Source organism: Hippopotamus amphibius, chromosome 4 (assembly GCF_030028045.1).
Source record: "Hippopotamus amphibius kiboko isolate mHipAmp2 chromosome 4, mHipAmp2.hap2, whole genome shotgun sequence".
Classification (NCBI taxonomy): domain Eukaryota; kingdom Metazoa; phylum Chordata; class Mammalia; order Artiodactyla; family Hippopotamidae; genus Hippopotamus; species Hippopotamus amphibius.
Genome location: NC_080189.1, coordinates 13,521,048 through 13,540,140, shown reverse-complemented (window position 1 = coordinate 13,540,140; position 19,093 = coordinate 13,521,048). Strand labels below are relative to the sequence as shown.

The 19,093-nt window shown below is 40.5% G+C and overlaps 1 protein-coding gene across 2 annotated transcripts in view; it reads left to right on the top strand.

Annotated features, from left to right (window-relative positions):
* Positions 1–17,445, top strand: part of AGK (acylglycerol kinase) — a 78,902-nt gene extending 61,457 nt beyond the window's left edge. For both annotated transcript variants that reach the window (XM_057730601.1, XM_057730602.1), the window contains exons 11-16: positions 1,423–1,480; positions 5,927–6,074; positions 6,521–6,615; positions 12,847–12,917; positions 14,848–14,932; positions 16,038–17,445. In XM_057730601.1, coding sequence (XP_057586584.1) covers positions 1,423–1,480; positions 5,927–6,074; positions 6,521–6,615; positions 12,847–12,917; positions 14,848–14,932; positions 16,038–16,175 — 595 coding nt within the window. In that variant the 3' untranslated portion in view covers positions 16,176–17,445. The remainder of the gene's footprint in view (positions 1–1,422; positions 1,481–5,926; positions 6,075–6,520; positions 6,616–12,846; positions 12,918–14,847; positions 14,933–16,037) is intronic.
* The last annotated feature ends 1,648 nt before the right edge of the window (positions 17,446–19,093 follow it).

Genomic DNA, 19,093 nt, shown 5'->3' with positions numbered 1-19,093 from the left:
TTTCCTAGCTGGCCTCAGGAAGGCTGCAAGCAGTGTCAGAATTTGCTACTGATACTGATGGGCGGAACTGCAGGCAGTTTAGACATAAACCGCCTTGGCTGGGATGTGTTTCTGTCTGGGTAACTGGGAAAAGAAGCAAATCATTGAGTAAGCTGTAAACCAAAATAACAAAAACAAAAAAAAATTAGATGATCAAAGCCCTCATTAACAGCATTGCGGTAGTACGTGGATGGTAGTTAGAATGGTTCTATGTGGCTTGTTGGATCGCTCAGCTCCTTATTCGGGCGTTCAACGCCCAGCTTCATCCGTCAGCACCCCTAATTACAGAGTTGTGTATCTTTGCTTTAAATAGAGTCTTTGCTCTGGCTGTTACTCTCTTGTGTTTCCCCTACTTTTACTACTCCTGCTTGAAATGATTTTCTTCCCTCTTTCATGTACCTAAATCCAGCCCATGTTTCTAGGCCTCATGCCCTTACTTTGTTCTCGTGTCATTCATTATGCAGGTGTGGCTGCTTCAGTGATTTTAGGCCCTTAATGATTTCTTGTGCCTTCTTGACTCTCCTTACCAATAAATAGCGATCAGTTTGTACCATGTCATATAAATGTTTATTTGTTGTTTTCTATTACTTTGGGGGGCCTTATTTTCTCAAATTAGAAGCCCTCAAAGGCAAGAGTTTTATATTCTTTATGTTGCTTCGTTTCCTCCATATACACAGTAAGTGCTGAATAAATGCACATTGATCAGAATCAGATAGGGAGCAGTTAAGATGGGCTGGTAGGTGACAGAGATAGGTTTTAAGAGAGGTATCTACTTTATGCCACTTTTCTAATTCCAACTAGGCATCTTTTTCTCTTCAGTAGCTTTTAGGTATTTAGCAACATGAAGTAGACCCTCTTCATTCCCAGATCTCACATTTGCCATTTTCAAGCTGCATAACATGAGTAATGTGAAATTATGCCGCTTTACAGATTGTAATTGTATGTTTGTGTGTGAGAGAGAACACGGTGTACAGAATCCAGTCATTTAGCTCATGAGTAATACATCAGCAGCCAGCATCTGCATCTCACTGCGGCTTTATCACTCTCCACTTGTTTGGAATGCATGCTCAACTGTATTCCATGGTAGAAAGTATATATTACAGTGATACCTGTGAATTTAGAGACTGATTATATATCCCTTGTAAATTGCAAGGATCTAGCTGCTGTATAACTAATTATGTACTGTTTGACATGGTATTCAAATGCAGATTAAAAACTTACTGTAATCCTTTTTTTATCCTCAACTACAATCTCCAAGCTGCCAGAGCAGACACACATGGTAGAGGTGGTGCAATTCTAGTGTATTATCTGTCATGAATGGTATCTAGCACATTGATAGCCCTTTTAATGTTCTAATTTGATTTTTATCTTGATCTTTCTCAGGTACTGGTATCTCGGGCCTTTAAAAACCAAAGCAGCCCACTTTTTCAGCACTCTTAAGGTAAATGCAGCTTTCAGTGTAGAAACTTGACCTCTAGTGTTTTGTCGTTCCTGCATGATGTGTGTTTTTGCAATTTTTAAAAACTTCTTGCTACAGATATATATGGTGTGCCCCAACGCTAAAATGGGGCATATTTACTTACATACGGATGTAGAAAGCATTCCTGTTCTGGTACCTCTCCTCTACCAGCTCATTCCCTCCATTACCAAGCCCATATTTAATTTCATTTTAGTATTTCACTTCCCTTTCTCTGTTCATTCACTCGCTCTTACTCAGACAAACCTTGAACACAGTGACGTGTATCTCATTAATTATTTGCAAGTGTGTCGATATTAGTATCTGGAAATGAATTGAAGATTTGTATCTGAATATATCGAATCATATAGGCTTATGTATAATATAGTTGGTTTCAAACTATGCTTTGTGCTTCAAGCTATGCTTTTTCAAACTAGCTACATATGGGTAGTAGTTGCTGTATTGGACAGTACAGGTACAGAGACAATTGCCATCATCAGAGAAAGTTCTACCAGGCAGTGCTGCTGTAGACTATACAATGAAAAATATTGGCCTAGAGAAAAGCTCAACAATGTATATTAACGAAAATGCTAATAGAAAAGTTGTATTTATCTGTGTATTATATACTGTGTTCAGCTTCTATGCAAATCAAGGTAGTATATTTACAGTTTGACCAATCTGAAAATTGGCAGATGAAGTTTGAATGTAGTTAAAAGTTTGGTTTTAATGTTAACATTCAGAGTATTGAGTGTTTTTAGAATTATAAGAGTAATATATGCCCATTGCAAAACATTTGGAAAACATAGCTCCCTTTACCTTCTAAATAAATTCCAGTTGGATAACAAAACCATTAAAGTACTAAGGGTAACCAAACTACATAATTATTAAAAGGAACTTGGGGGGTGGCAAGGACTTTCTATACCTAAGACAAATTGTGTGAGTAAAATGCATTACTGCTTGAGGGAATAATTTCATTGGTGGAGTAGAGAGTGCATTCAGGAAGAAATAGCATAACTACATATTTAAGTTGTAGAATCTGAGAGCATGTAAACTGTTTTCATCATTGCTTTAGCAAACAATTATTGCATACCTATTGTGTAGCAAGCCCTGCTATATAGTTGGAATACAAAGTCAAATAAGACAGTTTTCCTGCGCTCAAGAAGTATTCAAGTGCAGGGAGTGAGGTCCAAGTAAATCAGCACTTTGGCAAATGCTAAGAGAGAAATATGGAAAGAATAAGTTGGAAGCAGAGAGGAGGGGCATTTACCTCTGACTGAAGGTTGGTAAAGTCAGCTCAGGGAAGGTGACACTTTTGCCAAATTTTGAAATACATACAGAACTAGATAAATGGCATTCCAAGTGGAGAGGTCAGGATGTGTGAAGTCACAGTGGTGTAAGATGGTCATTAATTGTGGCCAATGCAGTAGGATGGCGAGAAGGGGACTTTGAGGGTTAGGTCAGGGCCGCTATGGCAGGTTTTGATGTGCGATCTGACTTTTATCATTAAAACACTAGAGGATTATTGAGTCTGAAGCAGGGGAATGGCGAGAGCAGGTTTTCACTTTAGAAAAATTGTTTGGTAACAATGTGGGCAGGAGATTGGGCATGGGTAGTGAAAGGCAAAGACATCGAATGGAAAAGTGTTAACGTAATCCAGGTGGGGAGTGATGAGGTCTAGACAAGGTGGTGCAGTGAATTTTGACCACAGAGGATGGATTAAAGAGGTACCACCCTCGAAAGTTGGAAGGACGTGTAGTATTCCTAGATTTCCGGTGTGAGGGACTAGAGTTTGGTGACTAGAGTTTTCCATGAATGCTGATAACATTAGAGAAGGATCAAGTTTGTGAAGAAAGATGAAATTTCCAGTTTGGCACATACTGAGTTTAACGTACTGGTGGTGCAGACAAGTGGCCACACAGTCATGACTTTGGTCTGGAATTCAGACAGATCTGGGCTAAAAAAAAAAATAGACTTAGGGCTTCCTAGGTGGCACAGTGGTTAAGAATCCGCCTGCCAATGCAGAGGTCACGGGTTCGATCCCAGCTCCAGGAAGATCCCACATGCCACAGAGCAACTAAGCCCGTGTGCCAAAAAAAAAAAAAAAAAAAAATAGATTTAAATGTCGAAAGTGTAGAGTGGCATCAAGCTATGGGTTTGATGAAGTTACTATTGAGATAGATGGCCAGGAATAGGCATCATATAAAGAGCCAGAAACGATGCCTGGGAACTCCTAAGAGAAACTCTAGGAGGAAGTATGGACATAGAAGCCAATGGAAAAGAGCATTTCAGGAAGAGAGTGAGGTTTCAAGAAGCAATGGCAGAGAGTCTAAACAGAGACGGGCAAGTAAGTATCCGTTGAATTTGGCACCCTCTGAAGGTTTGGTAACCTCTTAGGTGGAGGGGCTGAAGCCATTGCAGAAAGTTCAGGAATAAATGGAAGGTAAAGAAGTGGAGGCAGAAGAGCCATGCCTTCAGGAGACTCGACTTTGAAGAGGAGATAAAAACGGCAAAAGCTAGTGAAAAATAGAGGGTCAGTGGCGTGTTCTGTTTTTGTGTTTTTTAATTGGAGAGATATCCATGTCTTTATTCCCCGAAGCAAAAGAGAAAAAGAATGAGAGGAGAAGAGAGAAAGGACACCAAAAGCATGACTGACTCTGCCAATTCCATGAGCAAATGGAAGGGAGTGGGGTCCAAAGTCCTGGACTCGCCTTGGACAGGGGCAGGGTCACCTTTTGCCTTGAGATAGGAGAGAAATAAAGAAGAGGTTAGATGAAAACATGTTTATAAAGAGGTAATGCAGTTCTCCCTGATGTCTTGATATTCTCACTGAAGTGCAGGAAGCAAGCTATCTTTTGAAAGTGATGGGGGTGGTGGTGTGGAGGATTTTGAAGAAAGATGAAAATAGGGAGGTTTGGAAGGATTCTCAAATGGCATAGAAGACCTTAGACTAAGAATTCGTTGTGACGTGGATATGCTCCTTTGGGTGATTGCTTTCCCTGTGTCAGTGCTCAGCAGGAGTGTTTTATTTCCCCTCTAATAATCTTGAGCCATGATGTAGGAGTACAGACACCCAGTGACAGACTGATCCAGAATGGGGGCTTTTCAGGGCACACATTATGGAAGAATGAAGGCACAAAATGGCCAAAAGCGATGGGCAAAGAGAGTGATGTAAGGTAATCCGCTGGTCATTTGGTTGGTGCTGAGGACAAATGGTGTGGTCAGAGGCTGGGATTCTCAGTGCCTCTGAGAGCTTGGTGTGATTAGGGGTCTCACGGGCGCCTAAATCACACGCTTCTCTTCCTTCTCTGACTTTGAACCAAGTTATGAAAACAAATGCAGGAACAAAGCCGTTGGAAATCAACATACCAGCTTTATAAATGTCAGCAGGAATGAAGGACACAGCTTGGACACGTGGTCACAATCTGATTTCCTAATACTCCAAATTGAATTTATCCACTTAAAACATCTCCTTTGGGGCAGAGACTGCTAAGTAAGCTCACTGCATGAGGAAGCAGTGGATATGTGAGTCCGCAGGATGGCCACTTTCAGAGAGAAGAGAAGGGGTTGGGTCTTTCTGGATTTGGAGAGGAGTAAGAGATGGAGGGAGAGAAGTCAGAATTGTTACTGTTTTGTAATTCACCATATGGAAATTAGAGAACAGGGGAGTAGTTCACCCTAAGAGCCATTGGGCACAAAAGAGTGAACCAGCAGAATATGGGAAGTGATTAGATAGTAGGATATCAGGGCTTTAGATTTCTAAGTTGGAGTAGTTCTGGGTGCCAATAAGGGCCAGGATGTGGCTATGGAAATGGGTGGCTTCGGTAGGTTAGAGGTGATGTCAAGAGCTGAGAGGCTAGGGTGTTGTTTTAATTATCCCTGGGGACGCTGATGGGGCCCAGGATGGTCCTGGACTTGGGGTGCCAGGAAAAAGACAAATCTAGAGTGTGAGAACGATAGCCTTTGAAGTAGGAATGAGAAGCCTTGGGCTGGATTTCGAGGCTGGACTAAACCAATCTGGCCTCTGAGTGGAATGTGACAACAGAAGTGAAGAAGGTATGTGATGCAACTGGATTTCAGCAATTTCATGTTTGTGTCACCATCTCCAAAGATAAATTTATCATGGGATGATTCTGTGCTCGTTCGTATTGAGGTTTCCTTGGACAAGTATAAGCAGTGGTTGCTTGTTGGTCCACCTTGGTCTCCTCTCTGCTCTGTGTTAGGAGAGCCGTGGAGACCACGGTCACTGGGTTCTGGTTTCAAGATAGGCCTTCAATAGGAAAAGAAAGCTCGAGGATTCCATGCTCCAAATTAGAGAGAATTTCATCCAGTGAGAGGAGATTACTAGTTAGCTTTCAAGCAGATATGGGTAGAATACTGTCCTTCGTAGAATTGTGTTGCATGATAAAAGTTTTTCTCTCTTCACATTGAAAGGAGTGGCCTCAGACCCATCAAGCCTCTATCTCGTACACGGGACCTACAGAGAGACCTCCCAGTGGAGCAGAAGAGACCCCTCCACGGCCCTCTTTGTACAGGAGAATATTGCGGAGGCTCGCGTCCTACTGGGCACAGCCACAGGACGGTGAGCAGCCTGGGGACTGAAGATTGGAAAGCCCTGGTCAGCTCCGGACTGCCTACAGCAGGCCCCCCAATGTCAATGTTAGCCTCTCCTAGAGCAGGGGAAGCCTTTCCAGCATCACTGAGCTCAGCCCTCTGTGTGCACAGCTCAGGCCCCAAGCAGCAGCAGCTGTGTCCCATGAACAGAAACAGCCTGTGTCATTTGTGACTCACAGTGACTCCCTCTTTCTGTCACCAACCTTTTTGTTATTGTGGGTGCTTTTGTAGGGATGTCTCAGGCATAGAGATTCCATTTGGAGCCTGGCTCTTTATCCTATGTATAAGAACTATGGTAGAAAGAAAACTAAGGTGGGGAGTCAGCAGACAGGCTTGGGAGGCCATCTGAGCCGCGGGTGGTGGTGCTGAAGTGTTCGTGGGGGAAGTTGACCTGTATTGAATGCATTCACACAGCCCCCCAAGAGGTGAGCCCAGAGGTCTGGAAAGAAGTGCAGCTGTCCACCCTTGAACTGTCCATCGCGACCCGGAATACTCAGCTTGACCTGGCAGTAAGTGTGCTTTTTTTTTTTTAAATTAGAAAAGCATTTGGGAAAACTGACAAAGGCTACATGCTCTTCCACTAATTGATGTTTTTATTTTTACCCTGTGGGGATAGAGAGGGAAGGATCCGGAACAAGAGGATGTGGGGTGCCTTTGAGGAATAATAGCACTGAGAACAAACAGTGGAGTGAAGTGCCTAAAAGCTTGCAGGGCTCTGATCAAGGATCTGTCACCAGGCTTTCTGCCTGAGAGAACTGAGGGCAAAAGGCCTTTAGAAATGGAGTTAGGAACTTCCCTGGCTGTCCAGTCATTAAGACGCCTTGCTTCCAATGCAGGGGGCGTGGGTTCGATCCTTGGTCTGGGAACTAAGATCCTGCATGCCACATGGAGTGGCCAAAAAAAAAAAAAAAGAAAAAGAAAAGAAATGGAGTTAGCCTACTCCCATTTGTCATAGGAATGAAAAATTGTGGAAATATCCATTATTTTTGTGACTATATTAAATATGTAGACTTAGGTCTCTAGGAGAAAAACCTATATATACATCTACATTTATATAAATATATATATGCATACACACAAACATCTATATCTATATTTACATATTGGGTCCAATCTATTGACATGCACTGTCCAAAATGGTAGCCACTAGCCACATGTAGCTACTTTAATTACAAATTAAATTCAAAACTCATTTCTTCTGCCACATGCCAAGTGCTTAGTAGCCATATGTGGAAGTGCTTAGCTACCATATTGGAAGCACAAATATAAAACATTTCCATTAGTGTAGAAAGTTCTCCTGGACAGTGCTGATATAACAATACACTAAAAAATTTTTTTTGAAATAAAGGAGAGTTTGGCAAACTGGTCTGCCACCTGTTTTACTGTAGTCTGCAAGCTAAGAATTGATTTTATGTTTTTAAATGGTCAGAATAAAGTCAAAAGAAGAATTATATTTTGCGATAGGTGAAAAGTATACGAAATTTGTTTCAACATCCATAAGTAAGGTTTTATCAGAACATAGCCGTGTTCATCCATGTCCACGTTGTCCGTGGGCACACTTGTGCTGCAGTGGCATTGCTGAGTCGTTGTGACAGAGACCGAATGGCCCAAAAGCCTCAAGCATTTACTGTCTGGCTATTCACAGTAAGGGCTTACTGACCCCTGGTCTAGAGAGAACCTTAGTAGTTTATGTTAATGAGAATGTCAATAGGAAAGTTATTGCTAACCGTGGACTAATACTATGGTTAGCTTTTGTGTAAGTCAAAGTAGTATGTTCACAATTGACCTGGTCAGTCTGAAAATTGGCACATGGAATTGTATGTATGAATGCAGTAAGATGAATGAGGGAGACAAGTGTAGTGAGAAGTTTGATTCCAATATTAATATTCAGAGTATTGGGTTGCTTTGTCATTATAAAATAATGCATGTCCATTGTGTAACATTTGGATCACATAGCTCTTTTCACCTTCTAAATTGATTCCGGTTGGATTAAAGGGTTAAATGTAAGAAAATAAAACTATTAAAGCACTAGAGAGAAATTTTAAGTGATTATCAATATAAACTTGGATGGACAAACCTTTCTAAGCCTGGCACCTAAGGCAAAAATCATATTGATGCATTTGTCTACTTCTAATAAAAAAGAAACTATAAACAAAAATTTTAAATGACAAATTGGAAAAATATTAGGATGTGATAGGCCAGGAGTTAATAGCTTTCCTCTATATTAAACTCTTAGGATAATTAATAAGAAATGGGAAAAGAATTAATATAAACACCAGGCAGAGGGTAAAAATAGAAATTCACAAAGGAAATTAAAAAAATCGCTTATATTTACTACATGCTAAGACTGTCCTAAGAATTTTACAGTGTCAGCTCATATAATCCTCATAACTGCACTATCAGGTAGATATAACTTCTATTTGAATTTCTTAGGTAAGGAAACAGAACAAATGCTCAATATCAAATAAATACAAATTAAAATAGTAAATATTGAATTGCCATGATTAAAAAGCATGCTAGTGTGCAGTGTTGGTGTGGGTGGGGAAATGGGCTGTCAGTGTTTCTTGAGGGGAAGAGAAATTGGAACACCCTTTCTCCATGGCATTTTGGCAGTGTATATTTTGGCAGTATATATTAAGCATCTGAAATATAAGCCTACCCTCAGCCCTATTAAGCATATTTCTAGAAATTTATCCTTCAGAAATAATCAGATGACACATTATGTGGAGAGTCCCTTATTTCTTACATAATGGAGTTCTGAAAATATTGGTAAAAGTAAATGTATTAAGGTTAAAAAAATACTCTGTTAAAAAGAGGAACTTTAAAAAGAAAGATAACATTTCTAATTATACATTTCCTTTATACCCAGTCTCTGATGATATGTATGTATTTGTTCATGTTCTTTAACCTTGTTCTTTGCTCTGATGATTGAATACCAGTGAATGGATTGAGTTCAGTGAGTATGTGATCGTGGCTTGAGATTAGCCGCCTTCGGAATGCCGAGAGCTTTTTATCTTTGTGCCAGTTATAAAAGTATATGATCCTGGGCTGCTTATCACTAGCAGCAGCACACTCATCTTCTTTTTTTCTATCTTCTTTGTAAAAATAAAAGCAAATGCAATAAAATATTCAAAGACAATGAAGCTGCCATGTAATATCTCAAAATGTTCATTTATCATTAAAAAAAAGTCTATTCAGAGTCTGAAAGAGGCTTTAGGGGTATGGAATGTTTGAAAATTAGGATCTCTTGTAGAGCTGTGTTCACTGTATTTATAATAGCAAAATATGTGAAACAAACTCATCAGGTGACTGATTAAGTAGCTTTTGGTACATGTAATTAAAATGTTCTCTCTATGCTTGTTGTCATGGAAAGATGTTCATCTTATATTGTTAAATGAAAAACCAGGTTAATATGATTTGCATCAAATGATTCCATATTTATTTTAAAAAGAAATACTCCCATCTGAAACTGAGTTTTGTGAATGATGGTGGTAAGGCTCCAATTTTATATCCTTTCCGTATAGAAAGCCAGTTGTCCAAGCACCATTTATTGAAATGTGCCCCCCGCCCTGGCCCCCTCCCACTGATCTGCAGTAAACGTCTGTCATCATTAAGTATCTGTATACATGGAGATGTTTCTAGTCTATTCTTTTGCTCTATTTTTCTATATTCGTACTAGTACTATGTTTCTCTTGATTATTCTAGTTTTATAAGTCCCTCTGTTTTTCTTCTTAAAGAGCATCTTGGCTATTCTTGGCTCTTTGACTTCAGTAAATCTTTTAGAATGTTTATTAAGTTCCACATAAAAATCTGTTATACTATTGATCAGGATTACATTGAACCTGTAGATCAGTTTGAGGAGAAATGACATTTCTACAATACTGACTCTTCTGTCGTATGCAATGGCATATCTCTTCATTTATTTAGGGTTTTAATGTCTTTCAGTGAAGTTTTATAGTTTTCTCTATAACATTTTGTCTTGCTGGGTAGATCCCTGGTTATCTTAATTTTTGATACTGTTGTAAATAGTACCTCTTAAAATGTCATTTTTTAACTATCTGATTTAGTAGATGGACATGTAATTGATGTTTTATACTGATGCTGCATCAGCAACCTAACAATTCTTATTATGTTAAGTTTATGGATTCCTTTAGATTTTCTATACATTCAGTCATATCAATCGCAAATAGTGCAGTTGATGTGATTTTTTCCTTTCAAATACTTGGTCTTTTAATCTTTTGTCTTATCACATTGGCGAGGACCTCAGTATGGTGTTGAACAGAAGCAGTGATGGGCAGGTGTCTGTGTCTCATTCCTGATTTAGAGAGAAAGTCTTCAGTGCTTCATTCTTGAGTTTGATGTGGTGTTTTTTTTTTTTTTGTTTTTTGTTTTTTTGTAGATACCCTTTACCAGATTAAGGAAGTTCCCTTCCATTCCTGTCCTAGCTTGCTGAGAGTTTTTGTCATGAGTGGATATTTAATTTTATCAGGTACCTTTCCAGCCACTATTGACACAAGGCTTTCTCATTGAATCTGTTATTGTAGTACAATACATTGGTTTTCCCACTTGCACTCTTTACAGAAGTCAAATCCTAGACTTGTATTATATCTACTTAACTTACCCCTTCGATGTCTAATATACATTTCAGTCTTGGCATGTCCAAAACTGAGCTCCTGATCTTCCCTTGCACCCCTTGAAAACTGCCTCATCCTCAGTTTCCTCCAGCGCAGTTGATTGTAATTCCATTCTTTTAGTTGTTCAGGCCAAACATCTTTCTCCTCACATCAGATCTTGGAGGAAGGTGGCTTCACCTTCTAAATATTGCCAGCATGTCTTATGGTCTCCACCGCCAACTGATCCAAGCCACTATCGTCTTTTAGCCTGATTATTACAGTAGGTTCCTAAGTGCTCTCCCTGCCCTTTTCCCTTTTCATTCTCTGAACACAGTAATCAGAGAGATCCTAATTTAAAAAAAAAAAAAGCAAAATATTTCTCTGCTTAGAACCTTCCAATGGCTCCTTGCTTCACTTAGCCTAACGGCCAACTTGCTTGTAGAGGTATCCATGGCCCTACTGCTCCAGTGACCGTCCTCTCTGACTCCATCTCCTCTCGGCCCCTTTTCTCACTCTGTTCCAGCCATACCAGTCTCCCTGCTGTTCCTTTCCATGTCAGACCCGCTCCCACGTGAGGCCCCTGCCCTGGCAGTGCCCTTTGTGTGAACTGAGCTTCCCTAGACCAGTGTTTCTCAAAGTGTGGGCCTTACATCAACAACAGCAACATCACTTGGGACGCTGTTAGAAATGAAGGATCTATTGAGCCATGAGCTCTGAGAATGGGGCCAGATTCTGAGTTGTAACAGGCCCTCCAGGTGATGGTGGCTAAAGTTTGCCCTGATTTCCACAACGCCCTCACCTCCTTCAGGTGTCTGTGTAGAAGTCACCTTGTCATTGAGGCCCACCTGGATCCCTCTTTAACAATGCCAGCAATCGTGCTCACTTTGGCAGCACATATGCTAAAAATCCCACCAGTACCACCTTTTATCTCATTTTTATAATATACTCTAATGATACTTCTAATATACTCTATAATTTGCCATTTATGCTAACATACATACACACTCTATAGTTTACTATTTTTATACCAACATGCTCTAGCATACTTCTAATATATGTGATAGTTTATTATTTTATTATGGTTGTGTTTTGTTTATCCCTTCCACTCTCTCTGGTAGAATTTAAGTTCTTTGTAGGCAGAAATTCTTTGTTTTTTTGGTTCATTGACACAGCCCTAGCACTTAGAAGAGTTCATGTCACATAGGTGACGATAAGTCATTTAATTAAAGGTTGACCCTAGGGCAGAGTTATCCTTCTGTGTTTTGTAATTCCTAGTTGAGATGTAAAGTTGTGCTTTGGTAGTGCCCTTTCATCTTAGGTGAAGGCTGTCACCTCTCAGAGGCCTGAGGGCGATCTTGGGGCTATGGATTTTTAACTTGTCCGGAAAGAAACAAACCTCTACTTGAAGCAGACACGGAAGTGTTGGGATGGATTTACAGAGGGCCACATTTGGATTGCTAGCCACTGACCGGTAGTAAATTGGGGGGGTGGGGGGAGTACAGGAACCAAGTCTGGTTTTATAGGCACTTCCTTGTAGCTCAGTTCTTCCAGAGCATTCTGTGGTTGGGAATGGAAAGTTTTAAAAACATTGCTGTGGCATAAATGGATTGCCGCTCTTTAGCTCTGGTCACACACCAAGTTTGCATGTAGAACATTTGAAGAAAACACAGATACTTGGGGGCTCTCCACACCAAGAAGCTGGTCAAGCTGGTAGGGTGTGTGTGATACAGTGAGGAGGACATACAGTGAGGATGGAGACTTGCTGGGAGAGGGGTTGAAAGCTTGGCCTGCCAGGGAGGGGACCCTAGAGACTATAACAGCTACGATTATTAGCAAGCAACGGAACTTGACAACCTTCCAAACCTTTTTATGTGGCTTACGTATGTAGTGGAAAAAAAAAAAAAGCAAGCAATAGAGATTAATTTTATGGTATGTAAATTATACCTCAATAAAGGCCTTAATGTAAAAAGAAAAAATGGACTGAAAATATTCAGGATTAAGTCATTGAAAGTAAAGTCCCCTCCGTAATACACAGCTCCAACTACGACCCTCCAAGGCTAAAGGAGGGCAACAGGCTCCCTAGGCCAAAATTTAGAGCATTAATGTTAGTCTTCCTAACCTTTTTAGAGCAAAGAAGACTTTATGAACATCTGCATGGAACCCAACACCGTCAGCAAAGGAGACTTCATAACTATAGGGTAAGTGGACTGGGGTTTGTAGGCAGTGAGGCTTTAAGTGGTTTATATTCTCAGACTTTACCAATCTGAGTGCCCATGCAGTCCAAGACAGAGGTCCAACTGAGGACTTGTCTGGTTTGGGAACCATAGCATCCTTTTTTCATTTGGGTTGGCACGTGTAGTGCACCTCTCCTGTGGCCTTCCCCATTCATTTCAGGAAGATCAGAGTATGGGAGCCGTCTTTGTCTTTCGATTGAAATGAGAGGATTCACCATAGTGTGGTATTGTGCCCAGAATTTTGGCTTCAGGGTCAGAAATACTGGGTACAAATCTTGATTTTGCCACTTACTGGCCTCATGACTTGGACAAATCCTTTACCTTCTCTGAATCCTTTTTCCTGTGTATAGAATGGAATAATATAAGCACCTCTATCTCAGGGTTGTTTTTGAGTCTCATCTGAGGGACTGTGTGGGAAAAGTCTTTTTCAGTGTGAAGCTCTTCACAGCATCAGTTACCATTCTTGCCCTCGTCCCAGGGCATTAATGAAAAACCTGAAAATTACTGAGTACCTTGGACATTTTCCAGGCTTTTTTTCCCCTTTCCACTACAAAATACCCTTTCAAGTCCTGTCTGATTTGTTAAGCCCTACCTCTGCCACAATTTTATTGGTTAAGAATGCACTCAACCCTCCACCAGTCTTCAAAGCATCTGAGGAGGCTGCGTGTTACCATGCCAACTGGGAATCTGCTCAGCTTTTTCTGAGCTCTGTCTCAGAGCTCCCTCTCGCGCCCATCTAAGGGTTAGAGATTTCTGCTGCAACGGCCGGGTCTCCATGGCTACTCATTCTCTGCACCAGCACCGGCAGCACAATGTCTTTCATCAGTTTGTGTTGTTCTCGCCTTTGGTACTAATTCTTCAGATGCTAAATAGCTGCTTCTGCAGCCTTTGATTTACTTAACTGTAGTAAAAGGAAGAAGGGAAAAGTCTTCTCCTAGGAAGGGTCCAGAAGCCACACAGTGCCTTAGTTGAGAGTCTGACCAGTGGGACCAGCTATATTTGAATCTCCTTCATAATACTGACATCCAAAAATAGGAAGAAAAACTGATGATATTGCTTAAATTAGACGAAGTCATTCTGTTCCGCATCATTGCTGTCATCAGCTTCAGCAGCAGCAATAACATGGTTTCCTTTTGGTCTCTACAGGAAGTGAAATCAAGTAATGTCTGTTTCCTCTGGGTATATGGTTAGCACATTGTAAAGTTGCTTTAGAGAATTGATGAAATTTCATAGATGAAAGAATTACTGTTGTTAATTAATGATAAAGAATGGACTTAGCTTTTACCCCTCTTCCGCTGACCCTGACTAGCTATGAAGGGTACATACACATAAGGGGGTATGTGTGTGTGTGTAGAGACTGGTAGTTTTACTCCAAAGCCATGTAGTCAAGGTAAAGATGCAGTATGCCGAGTAGACTTTATATCAATATGCGGAATCATCCAAGAACAGCTAAGATTGGTTGTTCATATAAATATCTAGTTTAAATTAGAATAAAAAATTTTCTCCTTCAAGTGACAGACTCACAAGAAGTACCAAATATCAAAAGTTTAGTACTTTTTTCTAAAGAATTTCATTCTGATTTTGAAATTTGGGATTTTTAAATAGCCCAAGAATTAGGTATACATGGAACTGTTTCAAAATAAAGAACAATTCAGAGAAAAAATCAGTCTTCATGCACAGTTCTCTGCAATAAATAAACCTTCTCAGTGTAGCAGGTACCTCAATGCTAAGCAAGAATCATGGGGGAAGAATTACTCACAGAACCCTATGGTTCAGGAAATCATGAGCCCATCTACTTAATTTTATCAAAAGACAGGCAGAAGTTGCTATGTTCTTGCAGTTGAATGCAGTTGCCAGCACTGGTTTCCAAGCTTGCTTTTTCCTGTACCAACAGAAGTAAAAAGGTGAGAGACCCCAAGCTGCATGTTGACGGCACCGAGTGTCTCCAAGCCAGCTGCTGCACTTTGCTTCTTCCCGAGGTAAGCCGGGCTGAGCCACCCCACAGCTTGTGGTTCTTTCCTGGTCTGTCTTCCTTTGTGTTTTTTCCCCTCCTTCCACTCTATTAACAGGCCCTTTTTTAGGTACCTTGTACGTGCCGAGTGCCGTGCTCGGCTCTGGGTTATATTAAGGGAGACCTGAAACGATGACAGAAGCCCCTTCTGAGTCACGGGTTTAGAGTTGGGCTCCTGAAGACTTCTGCTGTTGTCAAGCCAAGGTTCTGTAAAGTGATCCTTAGGTCTCCTGAGCTTTTATTTTTCTGAATGTAAATTATGCAAATGGTTACTATAACAACCCACAAAATTCTCCAGTTAGCAAATGTTAATAGTGGATTCTAGCTTCACATTTTTTAGAAAGGATCTGGAAGCAGTTTTCAGGCTGGCAGTAAATTTTTCTGTACTGGGAAATGACAAGCTTAGTAGAATAACCTGTAAGTGGAAAAAAGCTTAGTACAGATGGCCTCTGAAGACTTGTGGCTATTAAACTAAGGATTAATTAAGAAAGGATTGTAGGTAAAACAGAAGGTGTCCCCACAGTGGCTGGCACCATAGTTTCAACACAGCAAATGCTGAATGAAATGCATGAGTTGCAGAAGGGTTTTATAGAATCTGTAAGATTAATGTTGTGATACCTTAGGTGTAAAGCTAAGTGAGTCCTGAAGAAGAGCCATAAAAATAATCAAGTAGCTATAATGGCTTTCCTGAGAATTGGCTGTGTTTCTGGCTTTTCATTTGAGAAAGATTAGGCCTGAGAAGGACATAAACATATGCCCTATGAATTCCTTAAAGATGTGATAGGACCTTGTCTTTCAATAAGCATTTGAAAATGATAACTTGTTTTACAAATCCTAAAACACTCTGGGAGGAGACAGAAGCCAATTAAACCTTTTTCATGGTGGTAGAGTTGGGCCATTTCACAAACCAGCCCTGTATTGGACACAGGCACTGAAATATTCTTTTAAAAGAACGTTAGGCTAAATCCTCAGAGAGGATGATCTTTTCCATAACAACCAGCTCAGGTGCTCTAGTGATGACGAATTGCAGCTGGCGTGGGTGTGAGCTGTTCTGAATATTCTCTTCTCCACAGGGAACAGGGGGCTCCTTTAGCATCGACAGTGAGGAGTATGAAGCGATGCCCGTGGAGGTGAAACTGCTCCCTAGGAAACTGCAGTTCTTCTGTGACCCTCGGAAGAGGGAGCAGCTGCTGCAGAACACGGCCCAGTGATCGGGCAGCAGGTGGGCGCCCGAGACTGCACTTTAGACCACCCTGGAACCAAAAGGGAACCAAGGCCTCCCCTGTCCCCACAGTGTTGTCAGAGGATCCCAAGGGCCTGTTCATGGCAAGTATCCCCACCCCCCACTCTCTCAGTGCTTCCCAGCTTTGCAGCCAGCTTCCCAGCAGCACATGCTTTGACTGCTGTGACAGTCCGTCCCTCCTAAATACCACTTTTCCCCAGGCTAGTTCCAGGAAATCCCCACACTCAATGGATGGAGAAGGGCTAGACCTTCTCAGCTCCCCCAGTGGGAAGCACGATCCTGGGCTGAGTGGCTCCTCCTCTGCTGTTGGGCTCTACGGCCGCCCTGGGACTTCCAGGGAAGCACCTGCCTTCTCGCCGCCTGGTCCTGGGCCCGGGCTCCTCCATGGGTGCTGCTACTTTGTGAGCTCCGATTCTTACTGAACGTCTTTCACTTCTCTCCTCAATCAGAAACATACCTGAGGTGTCTCGCTTTGCAGCCATGGCTGAAATACTGTAAAATACTAGTTTTTCCCCCTAAAGTAGTGCTTCTTAAATGGTGGTTTGCATGAGAACCACCTGGGGTGCATGTTGAAAACTGACTGACTTGGGGTCCAACCCAGATCAAGTAACTCAGTCCAGGAGTGGAGCCCAGGAATCTGCATTTTTAAAAGCAGCCACCTTCCCCAGGTGGTTCTACTATAAGAGGTCCCCCAAACTGATCGGGACACAGTCTTGTAAAGCAGTGGTCCACACCCTATTCTGCTCATGTATTTCCTAAAAGTATTTGGAAAAATCATGTATCCCCTCCATTTTAAGTTGACAGCTAAAATTTTTCATGGGAAGTTAGAGTTGCCAAAGTATATACTTTCTGGTGTCATGTAAATATTGATGTTTTAAAATAAAACTGTTACATCACGCTCTTAAACATATTCAGTGTAATTGAAACACAGCAATTTGACACTCATCAACCATTTACAAAAATGAGTAAGTCGTTTAGTCGTTGAAAATGTCGATTATCCTGTATGTGCATTTCCCTAGCACTTTCAGCAAAGAATGCTATCATAATGTAATGTTTTTATGCTTGAATTTTTTTTTCCCATTGGACCTATCTTCTCGCCAACAAAAAATATAAATGGAAATAACTTTTTTTAGCTCTTCAAGTGTTAACTCAGTATAGAATAAGTGTTATAAATTATTGAAATACAATTCATGAATATTATACATTTTTGATAATTAAAAATTAACATTTTATTAGAATGCTCTCTATCCTAATGAGTTCATTTATTGAAAAGCACTTTTTTTGTGTTTTTTTTTAATTTTTATTTTATATTGGAGTATTGTTGATTAACAATGTTGTGTTAGTTTCAGGTGTACAGCAAAGTGATTCAGTTATACATGTATCCATTCTTTTTCAAATTCTTTTCCCATTTAGGTTATTACAGAGTACTGAGCAGAGTTCCCCGTGCTATACAGTGGGTCCTTGTTATCTATTTTAAATATAGCAATGTGTACATGTCAATCCCAAACTCCCAGTCTATCCCTCCCCTCCACCTTCCCCCTGGTAAGCATAAAAGTTCCTTCTCTAAGTCTGTTTCTGTTTTGTAAATAATTTGTATCATTTTTTTTAGATGCTGCACATAAGCAATATCATAGGATATTTGTCTTTGAAGTATATAACTTAATATGATAATTAATCCAGGTCCATTCATGTTGTTGCAAATGGCATTATCCTTTTTACTGGCTGAGTAATATTCCATTGTATATATGTACCACATCTTCTTTATCCATTCCTCTGTTGCTGGACATTTAGGTTGGTTCCATGTCCTGGCTATTATAAACAGCACTGCAATGAACACTGGGGTGCATGTATCCTTTCAAATCATGTTTTTCTCTGGATATATGCCCAGGAGTGGGATTGCTGGATCATATGGTAGCTCTATTTTAATTTCTTAAGGAACCTCCGTAGTGGCTGTACCAATTTACATTCCCACCAACAGCGTAGTGGGGGGGGTTCCCTTTTCTCCACACCCTCTCCAATATTTATTATTTGTAGACTTTGATGATGGCCATTCTGACAGGTGTGAGGTGATACCTCATTGTACTTTTGATTTGCATTTCTCTAATAATTAGTGATGCTGAGCATCTTTTCACGTGTCTCTTGGCCATCAGTATGTCTTCTCTGGAGAAATGTCTATTTAGGCCCCTCTGCCCATTGTTTTGATTGGGTAGTTTTTCTTGATATTGAGTCACATGTTTGTAACTTTCAGAGATTAATCCCTCATCAGTCATATCATTTGCAGATATTTTCTCCCATTTTGTGGGTTTTCTTTTCATTTTGTTTATGGCTTCCCTTTCTCTTCTGTTCTCTTCTCTTGTGATTTGATGACTAACTTTAGTCTTATGTTTGGATTCCTTTTTCTTTTTTGTGTGTGGTATCTGTTGTAGATTTTCATTTTGTGGTTACCATGAGGTTTTGATATAGCAATCTATATATAGACAAGATTATTTTAAGTTGCTGGTCTTTTAATTTCAAATGCATTTCCAATATCCTGCATTTGTGCTCTCCTCGTCTCACAGTTGCTGGTTTTGATATATTTGTGTGCAGATGATTTCCTACCTTTTCTGTATGTTTGCCTTTACTGGTGAGCTTTTCCATTCGTAATTTTCTTGTTTCTAGTTGTGGCCTTTTGTTTTCTGCCTAGAGAAGTTCTTTTAGCATTTGTTGCAAAGCTGATTTGGTGGTGCTGAATTCTCTTGGGTTTTGCTTGTCTGTAAAGCTTTTGATTTTTCTGTCAAATCTGAACGAGATCCTTGCTGGGTAGAGTATTCTTGGTTGTAGTTTCTTCCCTTTCATCACTTTAAATACATTGTGGCACTTCTTCTGGCCTGCAGAGTTTCTGCTGAG